Genomic DNA, 22876 nt, shown 5'->3' with positions numbered 1-22876 from the left:
GCATTTCTATTTTTACTACTTTTCATTCAAGACTATTTTTAATATTTATTTATTGTTACTGTTCAATCCCTTAGCTTTTTAATATATAGGTGAACTTTAATTTTCATTAATTAATTTCAGAAAAAAAAAATAAAAAATTTGGGTTGAGCGGGTCGTGTTCCGATCAACCTACAAAACTTAGGGTCGTGTTCGGGTTCATATGTATGACACGATTTTCGGGTTCGGATTCGTGTAAAATTTTCAGTTTCGGGTCAGGTTGAACCCACTTACATGACTCGTTTAGCACCCCTACCATTAAACCATCGGCACATGCTTTTATTAAACTAACCTACGCATTGTCTAAACAGTAAATACAATATTGCATACACTTCTAGGGGAAGGTTCATTTAAGAAGAAAATTTAATTGAGAAGAAAAGAACAAAGAGTAATTTTGTAAAATATTAACTAGTTTTTTCACTTATCTCATTTATTATCATTTTTTACTAATTAATTAGTCATAAAGACTAGTATCCTCCACACTAATTTATTTTTGTCTACACACATCAAAAGTTATCTTACATATTTCGAAATTCATCCTACACCTTAAATTTATCCTACACAACTCGTAATGTATCCTACACAACTCGTAATTTATCCTACACTTTAAATTATTTTATTTGATTTTTTTTTTGAAAAAAATATATATTTTGAAGATAAGTTACAAAAAAATTAATATAGTTAGCTATTAAAGAGGAAGACTACAAATTAATTACATATGTATATTTACCAATGTACCCTTATTGTAACATTAAATATTTATATTAGATGAAGTAAAATAAAACATTCTTATTGGTTGAAATTTCTTTTTTTTTCTTCTTACAAAAAGTTTCTTCTCATTTGAACATTCCCCTACACTTCTAAATACTTAATACTTTGATAGGTGTCCCAAGAGAACTAGTGGTTAAATGTTAAAAGGTTTTGAATTGATATAAACAAAATTACTTTGGATAATCTAGTGAGTTTTAATCAAATGACGCTTTTTCTACATGAGATGCTGAAAGTGTGTGAATGAGGTGGTGGTGGAGTGGTAAGGGAGAGTAAGGTGGTGTTTGTTTTTCCTGAAAAGGTCTTCAGAACCTCTTTGTTTTCTCAAAGACCTTTCATTAAAAAAGGTCTGCGAGACCACTTCTTGGTGTAGACATGGACCAAGGTCTTCATGGATCTGCAGACCTCTTCTTCTTCACAAAACCCTATCACCTCTTCACCCCTTCTCCTCCACCCCTTCTCCTCCACCCACCGTCAGCCACCACCTCCACCTCTACCTCCGCCGCCCCTCCACCTCCGCCGCCTCACTCCAGCCGACACCCACTCTCCTCCACCACTCTAGCTTCTCACCTCTTCTCCTCCACCACTCAAGTTGCCGTCGCCAGCTCCTACTCCCTCCTCCACCAACCCCGACACTCTCACTATGGCTGGAACGACGACTCGAAACGACGCCGAATCGTCCATGTCGTCGGATGCGGTGGGGATTCCGACCGATTTGAACCGGATTAAGACTCGTATACCGCTAAATAATAACGATAATATTCATATTAGCTCGAATAGTGTTCATACGAAGTCTCTTAAGAGTTGGTTTAAGCAGAAGCATCAAAGGAGTTTTGGTAGAGGATTCGTGAAGCTTCATTCGTCTCGAGAAGGTATAATTGCTTGCCGACTTTTGGTGTGTTTGTTGATTAATTAATTATTAATTATTTAGTTAATTAGTTAGCTGTTGTTGTGGTTAGGTGAAGCTTGTTGTAGTCTATTGGTTGGTTTGTTTAATTTGTTGTCAAGTTAATGAGGATATTGTATAGTTTGTCTGTGTAATTGATCGTTTTTTTATTAATTTAACGATAAGTAGGATGTTTAGGTTTAAAGGGTTGGGACTATTGATTGATTTAGTTGATTTTTTTTGTACTTTATTGTTGGGGATATTGTATAGCTATATATATGTGGAGTAGTTTATATGGAATATAGATGTTCATCTTGATAAATTGTTTTATAATGTTAATTCATAAGTTTAATAAATCAGTTTATTTATATTTCAGTTTATTTCAGCAGTTTGTAGAAGTTAAAAAACAAACAGCCTTCTTCCTGCAGACTGCAGAGGTTTGGTCCACCTCTTCTGCCACAGATGTCTGCAGATGTGGTCCGCAGACTGCAGACGTTTTACCTCTGAAAAAACAAACAGCACCTTAGGTGGTGGTGGAGTGGTAAGGGAGAGTGTTTGTGTTCTAAGGGACTCAAGTTTGATTCCTGCCCTCCCCATTATTTTCTACGGCACCTGGTGATGATGGTAGACTAGACGAATAGATGATCGCTAGTTCAACTCTTGATAGTTCAACTCTTGAACTGAGCGGGTTTTACCTCACCAAACCGTCATGTATTCAGCGAGTGTTCATGGGCTACGGCCCTAGCTGAGGGTTTTTCTCGGTTCGGAGGCGAGTGTATCCCGATGTAGTGAATTTTATCAGTAACCCATTTGAAGAATTAGTTTGGCGTTAAAAAAATTCTAAAGTGCTTTGACATTTGTAGGAAAAAGGTTCCGATGCCTGACATAAACATCACCAATGTATGGCTTTTGGAGAATACTTTTGATCAACCATACACTTTGATTCTTATTCAACCCACTTGCTTAATTTATGGAGTAAATTAATTAAAAATGCAACTAGAATCATTTAAAAGTTTGAAAAATTATTAAAGTAAAAATTTTATTACTAACGAATAAAAACGATAACCAAAAGGGTCAAAGAACACGCTAACATAGCAATGTAAACTAAAACAGTAAATATGGCTTTAGAAAACGATTATATGACCTATAAATCCAAAATATTGGAGCAAGTATTTTATTACCGAGTCTTTTCCTGCAACGGTGAAAACCTCAAAATGCAACACACAAAACAAAATTAAAGAAAGTACCGCAGGATGATTTTAATCCTACTACACGAATTTAGTCTCAAGAAACAAATTATCACCATCATCCATATTATGGCAAATATCTCAAAATTAAAGACAAGACTGTCCCTCCCTCAAACGCTTAACCGCTACCTCCAGACCATTTCTTTCCGAAAACAATTAACTGAAGCTGATCGTAACCAGCAAGCACACCAGCACCAGCCACGGCTCTCAAGATGTTAGCCGCACCACCCTTGAACAGCGACCTCACACCTTCCTTCTTCACGATTTGACTGAAAGCATCAAACGTGTTCTTGTACTTCACAGCCTCACCAGACGTCATCATCATTCTTCTACGAACGGTATCAATTGGGTACGATGCAAGACCAGCAGCGTTTGTAATCAACCAACCCAGAGCAAAGCTGGCAAAGAAATTATCCTATAACATTCATAAACAAAAAAAATTGGATCAGCTCATACATTCGTTTAAATATATTCACAAATGAAAATATTAAAAAACTATAACTGACCTGCAACTTTCCGGTGAGAAGAATTGGTTTGAGAGAATCGTACATTCCGAAGTACAAACCACGGTAGATGAAAATACCAGCAGCTGAAAGTGGGAACCCACGGTATAACCCAGCAATACCGTCTGATGCATACGTCTTCTTGTAAACGTCAACAAGACCGTTAAACTGTCGCTCACCACCCTTCTTCGCTGCCTTAGCATCGTTTGCCAAACGGGTTCTGGCATAATCCAAAGAGAAGACGAAAACTAAAGAAGAAGCACCAGCAAAACCACCAGAAGCAATGTTGCCACCGAAAACTTTCCAGTAAGGATCCTTGTCCTTTTTAAAGTTAAACAAGCTCTTGAAGTAATCCTTGAATGCAAAGTTGAGTGCCTATAGCGTACAACAGAAAAAAAAACATCAGAACCAAACAACATTAACAAACCTAACCATATGATTCAATTACAAGTAACAAACCTGAGTAGGGAAGTAACGGATGACGTTAGCAGTGTTTCCTCTCCACAAAGACATAACTCCCTCATCCTTGATTGTCCTACTGAAACAATCACCAATGCCCTTGTATGGCTCAGAAAGACGACCAGCCTTGATCATCTCATCTTGGTTTTGGATCAAAAGCTTGACACGCTCAATAGGAGCAGCAGCAGTTTTAGAAACAGCAGCTGACACACCTCCCATAAGGAAATCAATGGCGAAACCAGTTAGCCCTTTCTCTGCTGGTGCTTGAACAAACACAGGTGAAGCGTTCGCAACTATCAATGATTGGGTCATTGGAGAGCTGAACCCTGCATTTGTGTAGTTTCCGTATGTGAACTGCCTTTGAGTTGGTCTGTTGACAGCAGCACCATACTGAGCAAGGGCATATTGAGAAAGGTGTAGCTGACTAGCTACCCTCCTTGTAATGACTGAATGTTGGGTCTGATCGGCCATAGTGCTTCAAACAATCGTCCTACAAAACATAACATTAAAAATTTACTGTCAGTTTTAACAAGTGTGTGATTGGTTTGACAAATTCGTCAAGTCTCTTTGCATTCTAACATAACGCATTGATCAATTCTAAACACAAATACACCTCAGTTGCATCATAAATCATCAAGGATAACAAACAGCTGATAATGGTAAATCATAATATATTTGATAAAAACTTTGAAAAACTAATGTATACTTAAAAAAATTGTAAACAAAAACATCAAGCATTTTAAAAACACATTAGAAGTTGACAGCCTAGAAAACTAACACATCATACATTTAAAAAACAAATATAAAGTCAACAACCAAGTGAAAAGAACTTTTAAGCATACAGCTACTAAACTATTACATAATTGGCTACATTGTAAACTCAAATAAACTATTACATAATTGGCTACATTGTAAACTCAAACACCATACAATTAATAATAAGTTAATAACAAAACTAATGATCAACCGGTAAAACAATGCTCTTTTAGAAAAAAAAACTGCAAATTAATTTGTGGTACTTTTTTTCATAAACTTTATAACGTACAGTTTTTTAGAAAATGACAACATAAAAAGTATCATATAAATTTGAAACATACATAAAATTTGATGTCTCGTAAACAATTATTACTAGCATGTGAAAAATTTTGTTATTAATTAGCAAAACTTCAACCAAGTGGCAAAACATAACACAGATATACAGATCTAACGCAAAACATCAAACAATAAAAAAACTGCATAAGTTTTTAAAACAATAATATAATATTCATACAATATTTTCTTACAAAAGATTTATTGTTTCTACCAAGTCAAAATTTACAACATATTTAGAACAGATACAACACCAAATAGCAAACATAAACACTACCGAAAGTTAAAATCACAACAATAAGTTCCAGATCTAAGCGTGTATTCTAATAAAAAATGATACAATACAAACACTGTGAAAAATAAACAAAAACTCAATCAACATCTTTCATTTTCAAACCATTAAACTTATGCCTAGACAAAAACACAACTCACAGATCAAACTAAACAAACATCAATAAACATCAACGAAAACCAAAATCACATCACAAAAGTATCGATCTACAGTAACAGAACAAAATTCAACTCATAGAGATATACGATCCATCGTACAATCAACCAAAACCATCAGATTCAAACTAAACACAACATATCTACAACAAAATGCTAAAACAGTCATCATAACATCAACGATCTAACATGATAATAAACCAAACCGTCAGATTCAAACTAAATACAACAAAATGTTCATAATACTTCATAAACATCAACGATCTAGCAATAAAACAACAGAAATGAAATATTCAACTTAAATCTATCAGATCTAGAGTAAATCAAACAAAACTAGCATCATAACAATCACCAAAACTTGATGATTAAGAATATAACTAACGATTATTGATATAACATATAGAAGTTAACAGATCGTACCGATCTATAAGGTGTTGAAACCCTAGAGAAAAGTGAGAGACGAGAGAGGTACCTCTGCGGTATGTGCGGAGGCGGAATATGTAGCGGCCGAGAGAGATAGGGTTTTCAGCCGAATGAAGCTACTTGTGCTATATACTGGGGTATGGTGGAGGAGTGTTCCTGTGTGTCGCGGGTGTAGGATATAGATGCGCGTTTTTTGGATCTCCAGAGATAAGGATTGGACGGTCGTAGATTGACTTTGACGGAAAGGGTATGCTTTTAGGCCATCTAGATTGTTGTGAACTAATTTCGGCACAAAATTATCAAGGCTAAATTAGGGTGGTGAAATGTTTTTTTCTTATAAGATTGAAATTGAGTTGGTGTTGTTGGAAAATTTTGATGAGACATTGAAGTTTAAAAGAATGAGAGTAGAGTTTGTGGCTGTTGGTTATGGTTCAGTTAGATCCATTGCTAGATGGTCTAAATTTAACATAGTTTAGATCTACGAAAGTTTAGAAGAATTGAGAGCTAAAGATCTAAATGTTCCTCAAAAGTCAGTCTATCTTACAACTGTTGCTCTACCTCAACAGACCCATACTCCCAAAAAGCTTCTCTCATCATCTGCTTTATCTGCAAATGTCTTAAGACAATTAAAAAGGTAAAAGCAGACTGATGAGAAAGATGAGCAAATGTATGAAGAACACATAAAAGAGGCAATAAAATATATGTTTCATTACCAAATTGGCCCTGCTGCTGACTCACTTGCTGCTCAACTCAGAGAAGTAGTTGCAAATTTAGTCAGCAGACCGCAATCACCAAACTCATCTTCAATAAGTTTTTTCCCAAGAAAACCAGCTGATCCAAAAATAGTAAAGTGGAAGTCATGCTCAGAAACCCAATTATTGGCTTTGATCAGATCGGATAGTAGTGTTGAAGGGGTTAAAATGGATAGTGCATATAATCTGAATGCGTACGATCTCCAATATTTGTTGGACCTTTAACTTGAAAGGGATGATGAAGAAGACATGTTCTCCTTGGACTTTGAACTACAATTCAAAGGACAAATCAGGGAGATGTTGATGAGAAATAAAGATCAGTAATAAAGAAGAGTTTTTGTATCATCTGTTGTATAGGAAGATTGTTGGATCAGCAGCTGTGACATTGTCTCCAGTAGCATATGTAGCCAGGACACAACATGTAGCAAAGGAGATGTTGCTGCGTAACAGACTCTTGATTGAGCTTTGGTGAAAGTTGTTGAGGCAGGTGATCGTGTGTTCGTAGTTAGTGTTTGTTGAAACTTAAGTTGTATTCAAATTCTATTGATTTTCTTCAAAGTCAAGATTTTAAGTTTGTTAGTATATTCGTTTGATGTTTTACATTGATTATGCATACTCGTTTTATATTCAAGATACATACTTGTTTGATATACATGCATCTCACGTGAAAACACATACTTTTTTTACTAACAATCGGTCGTAAATACGTGATTTTATTCATTTTATACATACAAATACTTAATTCTATATTCACAATACTAAATCTAAGCTTTTCTACATGTTACATACTTGATATTTTGTTATTTATACAAGAAATGGCTTAGAATGGTGAATATGTAAAAGCATAGGGGCCATATGTGTAAACAACTAAAAGTGTGCCAGGTGTCAAGCGCCGCGGCATGCGGCAATTACCTTCTCAACCTTCGCGACGCACAGAGGAACTTGATTCGTAGCCCACTCCGATTCATGCACGAATTGGTTCAATTTTCTCATCCAACTCCCACCTAACTTCTTTTAAAACACATTTAACACTAAACTTAACACTCCCACTATAAATACCACCTCCCTAACACTCATTTTCACTTTCCAAACACTTCTAAATCATCAAAACACTCTTAAAACTTTTGGAAATTGAAGAACAAGGTAGAATTCTTTCTAGTACAAAAGTGAGTTCAAACTCACTTTTCTTCAACGTTTCTTCATCATTTCTTCTTCTACAAGGCTTGAAACACCTCTAGGGATATTTCCACAGGTTTACCATGGTAAACCAAGGTGGAACAACACCATTTTGAGGTCCAAACTTTCTGTTTTGGAAGACCTGTGATTAACTTTTCATGAACTCAACTTTTCTTCAAGGATCTTATGCCTAACATCATCCTAAACCTATCTATGGTTATGGAACTTGTTAGAGCTTGATTCCTACGAGTTTAGAGGTGCAAATACCCTCTAAAATTTCTGTTTATTAAGGTTTAAGACAACCTACAAGTGATGGAAACCATCCAAGTCTACCATAGTTCATATGGCAAGACTTGTGCTTTGGTGAAAGTGTGAACCTTGGAAGCTTGGGCTATCCTAACTTGTTCCACACCTCACTTGGTGTTTTTATTTCTTTAACTCAAGTAGCTTTCTAGTCTCAAAGTAATATGACCCCATCTAGCCTCCAACACTTAGTTAACTCTTTCCATGTTGTGGTGGTTCACCCGGATTAGGTCTTACTTGGCTACTTGATAATGTATTAGTTAGTTGTTTATCTCTTGTCATTCATGACCCTCCGAATCATCCTTATGATGATTTGTATAGTGGTGAATCATACAATGAGGTTAATCCTCCATGCTTGACTTATATGACAATCTATGAAACTCATGATGGACTTAGCTTAGGATTATTATTATGACTATATATATATATATATATATATATATATATATATATGAACATGGCCGAATTTATGATGATAATCGGCTTATGATTATTCGTCATAAACCTAGGCTACTTTATCTACGATTCTAAATCTCTTGTTGTTGATTCTAATGGGCAAACTAAGACCCATGAAATCACATGCAACTTAGTGTCAAAACGAGTACTTAGACTATATATACTTTTATGCATACATACTTTAGTACTCAAATTCTAAATCCTGAATCTAACTACTCCATAAACACCGTATAACCTTACCTTCGATTCCCCACCCTCAAACAACTCGTCACTCACGGATTATCGGAAAGCTTTTGCAAACTTGTGGGTATACTCGACACCTTTTTTCGTTTACACTTTTGAGTGCAACATGTCTACATTATACAAACTTACACAAACACATTCTTTATGCAATTACACAACAATCCAATACCTGCATGCTAATATGTTATACTTGATTCGTTATTGTAACACCTCGGAAATTCTTGCCCAATAAAATAAAGACACGTGTCATGAGGGACAAACGTGTCAGGAACCTGGACCAAATAAAAGATGTATGGTAGGATTTAAAAAGGGTGTCATGTTATTAAAGATACCTCTGAACGACCCAAGGGCGACATGTTAATTGAAACACATCTGAGCGACCCGAATCATAAATCCCAAGATCCTTAAATCGTTATGATAAGCATCTAACATCTAGCCGGTTGTTTCTAAATAAATAAAATTCCTATCTTTTATATGGAAATTGGGTTATTAGGAGTGTTACTGCTAAAATCCTGAATTAAATCCTTGTAAAAGGAGTTGGAAATAATTTAATTAAGCATATTCTTCAATTGTGAGAATCCAAGACTTGTTCTTGTTATTTCCGTCAATTCCATCTTCCCACAAGATCCAAAAACATGTAAGGGGCATGCAAGCATGCAATGGCTGAGCAAAAAGGACCCACAACTGAAAAGGATAGCATGAGAATTCGGACTTGTAAGATTGCATGGTAGAGGCTTGAAAGTTTGCAAAATTTTTGGCCTCGGACCATCGGTTACGGACCGTAAGGGTTATGGCTTACGGTCCGTAAGACGCATATCTGGGCGATTTCAGCAAAGGTCGGTTACGGACCGCAACCATTTCAGCATACGGTCCGTAAGAGCTGCATACGGACCGCAAGAGCTTAGGCTTACGGTCCGTAAGCCTGTCGCTGGCAGCAGAAAATGGACAGCTGCCTGTTCAGCCTGTTGCACCGCCTTAACTATATGGTTTTCGAAACCAGGGACTTGCTAGGCAGTATTTAGCCTATTAGGGACACATGGGATGATCTTGTAACCATCCTAGACTTGCATGTCTTGATCTTGAGCTCATTTGTTCACTATATAAGGACTTAAGTTGTGAAGAAAGGGACTTGCTCATTCTCTATTGCACTCAAGGCATTCTCTGGAGCTCTTGGACAGTAATCAAATTTTCTTAGGTTCCATAAGCAATCTTAGGACTCTTGTAAGTGTCCTTAACCTCCCTTAATCCATTTTAGCTTAGTTAATTAGCTAAAAGTCAAACCGTCGTAATTAAGGTTTGACTTCGAGATTAGTCAATAATTACTCAGTCAAATCTCGAAATAAAAATACCTATAAGTAGGTAATTATGTGGGCAACAAACCCTTAAAAGGGTATTTCCAGATTCCCACTCTAACCATGATAATTGTCGAGTCAAAGCTTACTTTAAGAAGTCAACAGAATGCTTAAATCCAAATTAACTCATAATTAGCAATGTAGGATACTTGCAACCTGTTTGATCATTAATATAACTTGGTAACTAATGTAAGAACATGTCCCAACATGTTCAACTTGACAATTTTCTGTTTAGACCCGGTTTGGAACCGAAAGTCGCATAGTTTGACTTTCGCTTTAACATTCAGTTCTGACGCGTTTTAGTCAAGTTTAGGATTACCTTAGAGCTTCTTTTGGACCTAGTTACATGTTAGTATAACCCTCTGTGATTATACGGCTTGATTCACTAGTTGTCTAATTATTATGTAAGTTTCCGTTAAATGCCCATATGTTGACCATTATGCCCAAATGACCATAAAATGTGATTTTTGAAAATATAAAAGGGTAGACATCTTAGTTACTGAATTATAAACTTGTACGACATCAGTTTGAGGTCTAGATTAAGAGTTATGCTCATTAACGTAATTAGAAGCTTTCTTAAGTAATTAATTAGCATAATTAGCATATAGCCTATCTAAACCCAAATTTTTATATCAAACTTTATACCCACTGATATATAATAATATTTTGGGATTTTTTAAAGATTTTTATTTATTTTTAGGCTGAGCATAACCTAGAGTTCTAAGCTTAAATCGGTTATTGCCGGTTATGCCCTTTTAGACTATAAAATGAGTTTTATAAATCCTTTTGACCTCAAACCTTTTTCTACTGATTATTATGTTAAATATATTATTTTGAGCCTTATGGAATTATAAAAATATCAGCTTTTCTTTCAAAACCCGGAATTGGCTCCAAATCGCCTCTTTAGGCATTTTTACTACATAATATGTATTAAAACTAGCTTATACATATAAGGGTTGATACCCACTGATATATTCAGTAAAATTTTATATTATAACAGTAAGCTAAAAGTTCCAAACTCAGATTTCCAGTTTTGACCTTTTAGGCTTATGTGGAATTACCAAAATGCCCTTTCGGTGCATAGGATGGTTATAACTATAAAATTCACATATATTTGATACTATACTGTTATAACATAGTAAACTAAGTATATTTACTAATTTATTCAGATATGTAACTCAGATTACTGGTTTAACTCTATTTTACCCTTTAAAATGATCAAAACGCCCTTATGAGGCATAATTTGAGTTTAAACTTATTTTGGGCATAATTGGACATATCTTACTGATGTCACAACATATTTAGGGCATATAACCTCAGGAAACTTGTATATGATTTATATGGTTACCCGTTACGCACTTTCGCATTTGGATCGGCTTATGTAACTAGTTTACACATATTAGCCGAAACGGGTCAAACCATATCATCTTTGTCTCAAAATCCAGAATGTGTTTAGTTTGCCCATATTATACAAGTCTCCAAACTTGTTGGGTCTAAACCACATTCTAATCCGGTCTTTGCCTTCCATGTGATTGAACCGTATTCTTTTATTAAAGCTAACCGGTCTAAGCTTAGGCTAAATTAAAGACCCGTTAGGATTCTAATAGGTTATTATAAACCTTCGTTCCAGAATAGGAGATCCAGTAAAAGATACGTGCACTTGCTTGTTGTGAATTATACTTGCAAAGGTAAATACTTTTAACTTATTTTCCCTTATACAGGCTTGGGGTACGGTATATAAATACCGCTTGGTCGGGCATTTGACCTTAACCGATTAGTGGTTAAGTATTATCAAGATGACCCGTTTGAAAATTGGTTTTGTTTGTTTTATGCCTTTGGGAGCTTAATGACCATGTCCCGGATATCCTTGGCGTCATTCATGAAATGGCCACGACCTTGACACGCGGGTGTAGGCGTACACCCGACAATGTGTCCATATTTATTAAGGTATAACCGTTGGTTTCCCGCCGTGGTTTTATACTATGTGGTGTGTCTATTAATCTTAAACCCGGCACGAACCGGGCGACTAAGCGCATAACAACCATGTAATTCTTTTACAAGTTTAAAATTGATTAATTATCCCAAGTTATAAAAAGTTTTGTGCCTTGTGCATTCAAATCAATTTTTAAAACCTTTTCAAAATGAGTCAGTTAAATTGTATTTACCAGTGTAAACTGACGTATTTTCCCCAAAAAGATTAAGTGCAGGTTCTACACGTAATAGGTTGTCCACTCCTTAGCATCGTTAGAGTCTCGCAAGCTTGGATGCCATTATCTGTTGAACAGTTTTCCTTTTTATTTTATTTTTTTGATCCGCCTGTGGATCTGTTTCAACTACTTGTGATACTTAAATATTACAATTTGATGGTTGAAATAAATCTATCTTTATGCTTCCGCTGTGCATTATAATTTGTGTTGTTTGACTATGATGATATCAACTACGTCACGATACTCCCCCACCAGGCCCACCAGTGACACGTGGAAATTTGGGGTGTGACAGGTTGGTATCAGAGCCAACACTGAGTGAATTAAACACTAGCCTTTTGTGTTTAATCTCAGTGCACAAATTGCACATTTCTCGAGTTCCGAGTCTAGACAAAGAACATAGGACAAATTCTATTTTGTTTTTGTTTTATTCGGTCTTTTATTTTTATATATATTGGTCGTTATCGTAATCATGTATGCAGGTCGACAATGCCACCAAGGTTTTTGAGAGGACGAGACAAGGGCCCAGTTACGGGCAACGATCATGAAGCCGGGCCTTCGCACCGGCGAACGCCATCGATCACCATGAGTACAAGCCCTCAGGAGCCATGGAGGCTCTACGTTGAGCCCGGGAGGCGGTCAGTCTCCCTCAGTTCCTCACCTTCGTATTTGCATTCTTTTGGGCCCCACTCGGAGAACGAGCCCAACAACCAACCACCTTCTTTCATACCCTTGCAGAGGTCGAACTCGCACCATTCTTTTGGTGACCCTACCCCTGTTTTCCAAAGCCGGTTCAACCCGGCTAATATCTTTCAAGAACCCGTGGGTTTTAACCCACTAGGACCTGAGGATCATTTCTCAGGGGATCACGCGGACGACATGGACGAAGACACGGATCCCATGGAGCCTGCATGGAACACCGAACCACCCCATTGAAATTTCCGATGGGTCATCTTTTCACGGATCACCTTACCGTGGTCCTGACAGCTACCAGGCGAGATTCGCTCAGTACGAGTGGTACTTTACGCCCTCGGAGCACTCGTCCCCATATCAGCAGCAGCAGCAACAGCAGTAGGATCCTTCCGAGGATTCTCGATTTGTGGTAGTCACTCCGCCACCACCACCACCAGTGGAACAGCAACCGCCTCCGGAGCCACCGAGACGGAGAAGGTCAAACGCACGGATGTCCGTGCGAGGAGGAGTCCGTATCAGTACTCCTCAGCCCTCGAGTGGCATTCACTATCCGCCACTTCAGGAAGAAGACCCGCAGATGGGAGGACCATCAAACCCCATCCCAGAGATCAACTCTGCGCCTATGGCGCCACCAGTGGGTTTTGATAACCCAATCCCTGCATATGCCGGTTCAGTGGCGTATAACCCTTTTGAGCAGCCGGCTCATACCCATTACGACTATGCTAATGTGGACCCATACCAGGAGGCATGGGACTACAATACTCGTCACCCAGAGGGACCCTATGGTGGTCTTTGGACCACTGGTTACCCAACTTATGGGTACCAGCGTCCGCCACCTCCACAACCTCTGTATCAGCCGCCACAGCCGCAGCTGATCCCGCAGGAGCGCTAGCAAGAGGTCCTCGATAGATTGGACCACTGTGAAGAGGAAATTCGAGCGGTGCAGGAGAGCAACCGAGGCTTCTTCAAGGGTCTGTCGGACTTACTCAAAGGGAAGTCCAAGAGAAGGGGTTATTAAAGACCTTTGTTGTTTATTTGTTTAGTTGTAATCAGTCCCTGCGCGGACTTTTTGTTTCTGTACTCAGCCTCTGCGTGGGCTTATCTTTGTGTATTCTGCCCCTGCGTGGGCATGTCTTTTAGTTGACCCCTGCGTGGGTTTAATTGTTTGTTTTTCGCCACTGCGTGGGCATGTTATTTTTGTAGAAGTCCCGTTTAGGGCAAAATGTACTATTTGAATCTTAATGAGGTGTTTGTTTTAAAAATTTTTCATTTCTGCTTATTAATTATTATGTGCATAATCATGAAATATAACATAAATGAAATTAACTTTTTATTAAGAGATCTACCATTATAATAAAATGACAAAAATCTAAAAAGGACAAGACCTAGCCATATGTCATCTTAAGACAAGGCCAAGATGGCAGTTCCATAATTAAGATTTAGATTCAATTTAACATCTCAAATTAGGATTGCTCTGCGTTAATTATTAAAAGAATCTTGGGGGTAAAATCTAGCCACGTGTATTTGTAGACATGGCCAAGACAGTAGAACCTGTCCAAAGGATTCCAAATTTTGTTAACATCTCTGAGTATGTTAACATTCTTGGCAAACTGTGAATCAGTAAAGTCACACAGGCCATCTTTTAAAAAGTGTTAATTTAAATTCCCTTATTTATATAACCGCCCCTTGTGGGCGAAGTGCCTGTGGGCAATAATTAAATGTCCTCTGGGACTAAGGACAGTGGTAGCTTACGACTCCCTGTCAAGAAAAGGTGATGAACTGTGGTTCAAACCTAAATACATGGATACTGTAAAGTCCTGGTTTATTATTAAATTAAATTGTCCTTGTGACTAGGCCTTATGTGCTATTATTCAATAATTTAGGGTAATAATAAAATCCTAAAATTTTAGCAAATTAACCTAAAATGGCAATTTAAAACCTTGGTTAATAAAATATAAATTACTGTAAAAGGCTTATAAATAAAACCTTGCCCATTATTTTTATATGTAGCAATTGAAGCTACATGGCCGGGTCGGATGAAGCGAATAGTCATCCGGTGGAAAACCACGATAATACTAGAATACAGTTAACTGGTGCGGAGCTGCAAGCATTAGTGGATAATGCTATCACAAAAGCTTTGGATAGACAGTACAGTGAGTCCTATGGGACCCAAAGTAGAACCCTGTCTACACTAGCTCTAAGCCAAGGACCCATTCTAAGGCTCACAGCAAACCACCACCTACCCCACCTAAGTCTAAGAAGGATGAGTCTAAGAAAGATGATGATCGACACTCATCAAATGAGAACAGTGTTCACCCTAAAAAGATAGTGTTCGATGATGCACCTCGCGCCAAGGCTTGCACATACAAGTACTTTGTTTCATGCAAGCCCCGAGACTTTATGGGGGAGAAGGGCGCTGTGGATTGCATGACCTGGCTGGATGAAATGGACACTGTTGTGGACATTAGTGGTTGTGCTGAAAGGGACACTGTAAAGTTTGTATCCCAGTCATTTAAGGGTGAAGCCCTAGCATGGTAGAGATCATTGATTCAAGCTTCGGGAAAAGTTCATTTGTACAACATGTCATGGGAACAGTTTGTTGCTCTTATCAAAGAGAATTACTGCACCTCGCGCCAAGGGTTGCACATACAAGTACTTTGTTTCATGCAAGCCCCGAGACTTTACGGGGGAGAAGGGCGCTGCGGATTGCATGACCTGGCTGGATGAAATGGACACTGTTGTGGACATTAGTGGTTGTGCTGAAAGGGACACTGTAAAGTTTGTATCCCAGTCATTTAAGGGTGAAGCCCTAGCATGGTGGAGATCATTAATTCAAGCTTCGGGAAAAGTTCATTTGTACAACATGTCATGGGAACAGTTTGTTGCTCTTATCAAAGAGAATTACTGCCCTCAGCATGAGGTTGAAAAGATAGAGTCTGATTTTCTATCTCTGGTCATGAAGAACCTGGACTGCCAGGCTTATCTCACGAGCTTCAACACTCTGTCACGGTTGGTTCCTTACCTAGTGACCCCCGAATCGAAGAGGATAGCACGTTTCATTGGGGGTTTGGCCCCAGAGATAAAAGCAAGCGTCAAGGCCTCTCGGCCCGCTACATTCAGATCAGTAGCTGACATATCTCTGTCCCTCACACTAGACGCAGTTAGACAGAGATCACTGAGAAATGCGGATACCGAGAAGAGAAAGCGTGAAGATGATGGTTCACGACGCTCAGATAAGAAGCGTAAAGGAAACAACGACCACAAGAAAGGGTCGGGATCTAAGAAAAGTGATCAACAATCGGGTGATAGACCCAAGTGCAAGATTTGCAAGAAGCACCATTTCGGGAGGTGCAGGTTTGAGCAGAAGTCCCAATCCCAGCCTAAGGCATGTGGGATTTGCAAGTCCTCGGAGCACAGGACCCTTGAATGCAAAAAGCTGAAGGATGCAACTTGTTATAGTTGCAACGAAAAAGGACATATCAAGACCAACTGCCCAAAACTGGCAAAGAAAGCTGAGGAAGGGAAAAAGACCAACGCCAGGGTCTTTCAAATGAATGCTCAGGAAGCCATCCAGAATGACAACGTCATAACCGGTACGTTTCTCATTAATGATGTTTTCGCAAGAGTATTGTTTGATTATGGAGCAGATAAATCCTTTGTAGATAATAAGTTTTGTGAGTTGTTAAGATCACCTGTTAAAGCCTTAAGTGTGAAATATGAGGTGGAATTAGCTGATGGAACCATGGAAATAGTTTCGACTGTGTTAGATGGATGTGTCATATCCATTAGGAACCACTCTTTTCCTCTGTCCTTATTACCCTTTAAGCTAGCCGGATTCTACATAGTAATAGGCATGGATTGGTTATCGCGTAACCAAGCTCAGATAGTGTGCAACAAGAAACAAGTGGTGATCAAGACTCCGTCTGGTGAACCACTTACCATTCAGGGAGATACTCAGCATGGATTGCCTGAGCAAGTGACTATGCTGAAGGCATCCAGATGTTTGAAGAAGGGTTGTGTCATTTATATGGCACAGGTAACCATTGATGAGGAGAAACCCAAGATTGAAGATATTCCAGTCATCTCTGACTACCTCGAAGTTTTCCCGGAAGAACTACCTGGGTTGCCACCAGATAGCCAAGTGGAATTCAGAATTGACATCGTTCCAGGAGCTGCACCTATTGCGAGAGCGCCTTATAGGCTAGCACCAACAGAAATGAAGGAATTGAGGACGCAGCTAGATGATCTGCTAGCCAAAGGTTTTATTAGACCTAGTTCGTCTCCATGGGGAGCACCAATCTTATTTGTCAAAAAGAAAGATGGTTCAATGCGCTTGTGCATCGACTACCGTGAGCTTAACAAGGTAACTATCAAGAATAGGTATCCTCTGCCCAGGATCGACGATCTGTTCGACCAGCTTCTAGGAGCGAGCTACTTTTCCAAGATTGATCTACGGTCAGGCTACCACCAATTGAAGGTCAAGGATGAAGATGTACACAAAACTGCGTTTAGGACTCGTTATGGTCATTACGAGTTCCTAGTGATGCTTTTTGGGCTCACTAACGCACTGGCCGCATTCATGGATCTCATGAATCGCGTGTGCAAGCTTTATCTGGATAAATTTGTCATCGTCTTTATTGACGACATTCTCATCTACTCGAAGAATCAAGCTGACCACGAGAAGCATCTCCGTTGCATTCTGAAACTGCTTCGACAAGAAAAGCTCTATGTCACACCCCCAAAATCCACCTGCGGAGTATCACCGCTTGGGAGCGTGACTGACCAGGATCAAGCCACCAATCATATCGAACATGTAGTTAATGTCAAGTATAATAAATGTAAACCAATTATTCAATACGATTGATGTTCCAACAAAACATAATTTAAGTAGCGGAAGCGTAATAATGAAATCCAATGTATGTAAATAGTTCAAGTGTTGTAAGTATAGCATAACATCCACGATCCAATCTCCACAACGACCTGCTCCTCCCTGTGCAAGCTCCATATGTACCTAATATCCTGCAAGGCATGCAGCAGAGAGTCAACAACTAGTTGAGCGAGTTCACAGTTAACAGTTCAGTAATAGTATAGTGTGAGTAGCAGTATGTTCGTTCGTTATGTCATGTATCGTATTGGTTTCCATCGCGGCCTCCCAGGCAGGTATGCGAAGATATTAGGGGACTGTTCATCCCGAGTATCCTAGACTAGGTTTATTTGTATCGCGGCCTACCAGGCAGGTGTGCGAAGATTAGTAGATTACAGTTCGCGGCCTTCCAAAGGCAGGTGTGCGAAGTCAGTCATAATATCGCGGCCAACCCTTGGCAGGTGTGCGAAGATCAGTTCAATAAGTGTTACTAGTCTAGTAGTAGTTCCAACAGTGGTGTTTGTACCATAGTTCATCAAATCACAACACTACGTTCCCGTGTAGATATGTACCAGTAAATAATCAAATCCCATTCCCACCCTGGGAACCCCATGCCTTGGCTGTGTGAACTCACCTTGGTTTGCTCGGTATGTTATTGCTTCTAGGGTTTATAAATCTCTAAGTCCGTAACACACGACCTAGGATGTGTTGCATATGATACGATGTAAGTGTTTGCATCAAATTACGGTTTACAAATCATTGACATTCAAGAGACTGTGTTTTGTGTGCTTATTGTATGCATAGATCGTTCATTCATGCAGGATTATACTGTTGCATTCAGTATCATACAATCATATACAGAATCATACATCACTTAAACAGTTAATCATATTCATATAGTTCATGCGTCGCATCTTGATTACACAGTTTAATCTAACGTAATTGTTAACCTGGTTACCACTGATAACATACTGAACATGTTATCATCGTTAATAAGTTTAACAGATTAATCATTATATAGTATGCAGCTCATTGATTCAATTTAAACATCACATAACATCAGACAGACAGACAGACAGGGCCTTGCCCTTCTATAACTCAGACAAGTATGGGGGGGGCTTCCCCTGTTTAAACGTCGGACTACTTATAAACTTATTAAAGTCGGGCATGCTAGATCATATTAACCTCGGACCAAACCAAACTCATCACACATGAAACACACAAACTCGGACATGAAAGGGGTTATAAACTCTGTCCACACATAATAAATATAAACTCGGTCCATTATTCATCTATAAACTCGGTCCTCTATACATCACATTAAAGTCGGCCCATGACAAATCAATAAACTCGGACCATGTGTATTCATTAAACTCAGACAATATACCATTTGTTAAACTCGGACTATAAGCATTCACATAACAACTTCGGACCTGAACATTCTCTTTCAACAAATTCGGACCACCTTTATTAACATACTCGGACCACTATACATTAACATACTCGGACATGATCAACCACTTAAACTCGGACCCCTCACTAACTAATTAAACTCGGACCTTGTTTGTTCTTGAATAAACTCGGACATCACCTGATGGATTAAACTCGGACCATATAACATGATTAAAGTCGGACCAATCAAGTCCCTAAACAAACTCGGACACATAGTATAACAAAGATAAGATCAGACCCTTTGATGTTGTTTGAAAAGTCGGACAAGACCCCTTTAATGCAACCTCGGACAATCTTATTTCTTTATAAAACTCGGTCCACAATCAAGTATAAACTCAGGCAACATTCAAGCATGAAACTCGGGTAACATTCAAGTAATAAACTCAGGTAACATTCAAGTAATAAACTCAGACTCTTATACACATAAAGGTTACAAACTCAGACATTAACAATACGTTTCACAGGATCAAGAATATCAAATCAGTTATGTTCTATATTATCAAAACCCTAATATCATACACACTGACGGCAGAATCAAAATCAACTGATCGATGTCAAGCAACAGTAATCATCTCAAGAACAATCTATCAATTATGCAGTTAATCATCATCATAATCACAATTATCCATCATCAACCCAAAATCACAGAGTATAATATGAGGAACTAGGGTTTTCATGCACCAATCAATCAACAATTAATCGCAAACAATGATTAAACACTTACCTTGATTTGATTCTAGATGGATTGATAATCAAACTTGATGCCAAGAACTTGTGAATTCAAGAATGATGAGAAGGTGTTGTAGAGAGGATTAGAGGAGGTGAAAGTACGTGTTTTTGATTCTTGAGAATGATTAGTGAAAGATTAGGGAGGAGATTAGGGTTTTAAGTTGTTAAAGTTTCACTATTCACACAAAACACCCTAAGGAATTATCTATCACATATCTCATGCACAAGATATACAATTTACAGTTTCACCACCACATTCAAGTATTTGTCAAATCGTTCACAAGTAATACATAACCATGCATAACCACATAATACACTTCATTGTATTTAAACGCATACAATTCCATAGCAATTAATTGTGAAATCAATCAACTAAGCAATACAAGAACGTGCAATAGATGCGAAATAGAAATCTTGGGAATTCGAGTTGTCACATTATCCCCAACTTGAAAGAAATTTCGTCCCGAAATTTGGTACGCACTCACTGAGGAAGCTAGGTAAGCTGTATCGTTTACTGGTTTTCCTGGGGTGTCACATCATCCCCCCGTTGATTTGGAATTTCGTCCCGAAATTCAGTAGTAGTAGCTTCAGCCTCAGTAGTGGTTGCATTGGTTTCGAATAACTGGGGTACTTTTCTGTCATCTGGTCTTCGCGTTCCCAGGTGTACTCTGGGCCACGTCGGGAGTTCCAACGAACTCGAACAAGAGGGATTCTCTTGCTTTTGAGGACCTTAACATCCCGGTCCGTGATTTCAACTAGTTCCTCGACGAACTGCAACCGCTCGTCGATAGTGAGTTCCTTAAAAGAAACTGTGAGGGTCTCATCTGACAAGCACTTCTTCAGATTCGACACGTGAATTACATTGTGAACTGCACCGAGTTCAGCTGTTAGGTTTAGTCTGTAGGCTACTTGGCCTATTCTTTCAGTGATTTCGAACGGTCCAACATACCGTGGATTGAGTTTGCCTCGATTACCAAATCGAACCACACCCTTCTAGGGTGAGACTTTTAATGACACCCGGTCCCCGACCTGAAATTTCCAAAGACTTGCTACGCTTGACTGCGTAGCTTTTCTGACGATCGCGAGCTGCCGCCATGCGTTGTCGTATCTGTGCAATTCGTTCGGTAGCGTCAACTACCATTTCTGGGCCTGTAATCTAACTATCCCCCACCTCTGCCCAACCGAGAGGTGACCGGCATTTACGTCCGTGCAATGCCTCGAATGGAGCGGCTTGAATGCTGGTGTGATAACTGTTATTGTATGAAAACTCCACTAAAAGGGAAGTGCTTTTCCCAGCTGTTGCCGAAATCGATAACATACGCTCGAAGCATGTCTTCTAGAGTTTGAATCGTGCGCTCAGACTGCTCATCCGTCTGAGGGTGATACGCTGTGCTCATGCCTAATCGTGAGCCGAAAGATTTGTGCATCGCTGGCCATGGTTCTGACGTGAATCGTGCATCCCGATCCGAAATAATAGAGGTGGGCACCCCGTGCCTCGAAACAACTTCTTTAAGGTAAATGTCTGCGAGAGTGGAGAACTTATCCGTTTCCTTAATAGCCAGGAAGTGTGCAGACTTGGTGAGTCGATCCACGATCACCCATATAGTATCATTCCCACGCTGAGATCTAGGTAAACCCGTAACAAAGTCCATGGAAATTTCTTCCCATTTCCACTGAAGTATCTTAGGCTGTTGAAGTAGGCCTGAGGGTTTCTGGTACTCTGTCTTGACCCACACACAAGTCAAACATTTGCCGACGTAAGTAGCGATGTGAGCCTTCATACTAGGCCACCAATATGTAGTTCTAATGTCGTGGTACATTTTATCCGACCCTGGATGTACCGAGTAGCGAGACTTGTGTGCTTCGTCCATCACAAGCTCTCGTAGATCGCCATAGGGTAGAACCCAATACGTCCTGTTACATAGTAGGCGCCGTCTTCCTTTTGTTCCATTCGTTGCCTTGAATCACGTAAAGCTTCAGCCTTGACGTTTTCGGGTTTTAGTGCTTCTATCTGAGCAGCTCGTATCCGTGCAGGAAGACTGGACTGAATAGTAAGCTGTAATGCTCGCACGCGCTTAGGTAGGGTGTCCTTTCGACTGAGGGCGTCGGCTACAACATGGGCCTTGCCTGGATGATACTTGATGGCACATTCGTAGTCGTTTAGTAGTTCAATCCATCTCTGTTGACGCATGATCAACTCCTTTTGCTTAAGAATATGCTCGAGACTCCTGTGATCGGTGTAAATCGTGCACCTGGTACCGTACAGGTAGTGTCGCCATATCTTAAGCGTGAAAACAACAGCTCCCAGCTCTAAATCGTGCGTCGTGTAGTTCCGCTCGTGAACCTTGAGTTGACGTGAAGCGTAAGCAATAACCTTGTTGCGCTGCATTAACACCACCCAAGACCCTGGATGGATGCGTCACAGTAAACCACGAAGTCATCTATGCCCTCTGGCAATGAGAGGATAGGTGCGCTGCAAAGCCTATCCTTAAGGTACTGAAAAGCGGTCTATTGGGAATCTCCCCAACGGTAGGTGGCACCCTTCTGTGTCATCATAGTAAGCGGCTGCGCGATCTTGGAGAAGTCTTTGATAAACCGCCTGTAGTATCCCACCAAACCCAAGAATTGGCGTATTTCTGTCGGTGTACGCGGTGCAGGCCAGTTCCTGATCGAATCTACCTTGGATGGATCGACGTGAATTCCATCCCTGTTCACCACATGGCCTAAGAAGTGGACCTCACGTAGCCAGTAGTCGCACTTAGAAAACCTTGCGTATATTTGCTCCTTTCGAAGG

The 22876-nt window shown here is 39.3% G+C and overlaps 1 protein-coding gene across 2 annotated transcripts; it reads right to left on the bottom strand.

Moving 5' to 3' along the window:
• Positions 1-2830: 2830 nt before the first annotated feature.
• On the bottom strand, positions 2831-6064 carry LOC110885766 (ADP,ATP carrier protein 1, mitochondrial). Of its 2 annotated transcripts, none has more exons than XM_022133474.2 (4): positions 5908-6064; positions 3900-4389; positions 3444-3815; positions 2831-3352 (listed from the first exon to the last, which is right to left on the bottom strand). In XM_022133474.2, the coding sequence occupies exons 2-4, from the start codon at positions 4368-4370 to the stop codon at positions 3056-3058; spliced, it is 1140 nt and encodes a 379-aa protein (XP_021989166.1). In that variant the 5' UTR covers positions 4371-4389; positions 5908-6064; the 3' UTR covers positions 2831-3055. The 2 variants fall into 2 exon arrangements, with proteins under 2 accessions (XP_021989166.1, XP_021989167.1); XM_022133475.2 differs by having other exon boundaries at positions 5856-5991.
• Positions 6065-22876: the final 16812 nt, after the last annotated feature.

Source organism: Helianthus annuus, chromosome 7, assembly GCF_002127325.2.
Source record: "Helianthus annuus cultivar XRQ/B chromosome 7, HanXRQr2.0-SUNRISE, whole genome shotgun sequence".
Classification (NCBI taxonomy): domain Eukaryota; kingdom Viridiplantae; phylum Streptophyta; class Magnoliopsida; order Asterales; family Asteraceae; genus Helianthus; species Helianthus annuus.
The sequence above is the reverse complement of the archived record's forward strand: the minus strand, read 5'-3'. Positions and strand labels throughout refer to the sequence as shown.

What these genes read in the sequence shown, in the direction of transcription:
- LOC110885766 (XM_022133474.2), bottom strand. Translation starts at nt 4,370, where the DNA reads ATGGCCGATCAGACCCAACATTCAGTCATTACAAGGAGGGTAGCTAGT. An exon ending in TCCGTTACTTCCCTACTCAG is followed by an intron (nt 3,816 to 3,899) that starts GTTTGTTACTTG and finishes TGTACGCTATAG; the next exon opens with GCACTCAACTTTGCATTCAA. An exon ending in TTCTCACCGGAAAGTTGCAG is followed by an intron (nt 3,353 to 3,443) that starts GTCAGTTATAGT and finishes TGAATGTTATAG; the next exon opens with GATAATTTCTTTGCCAGCTT.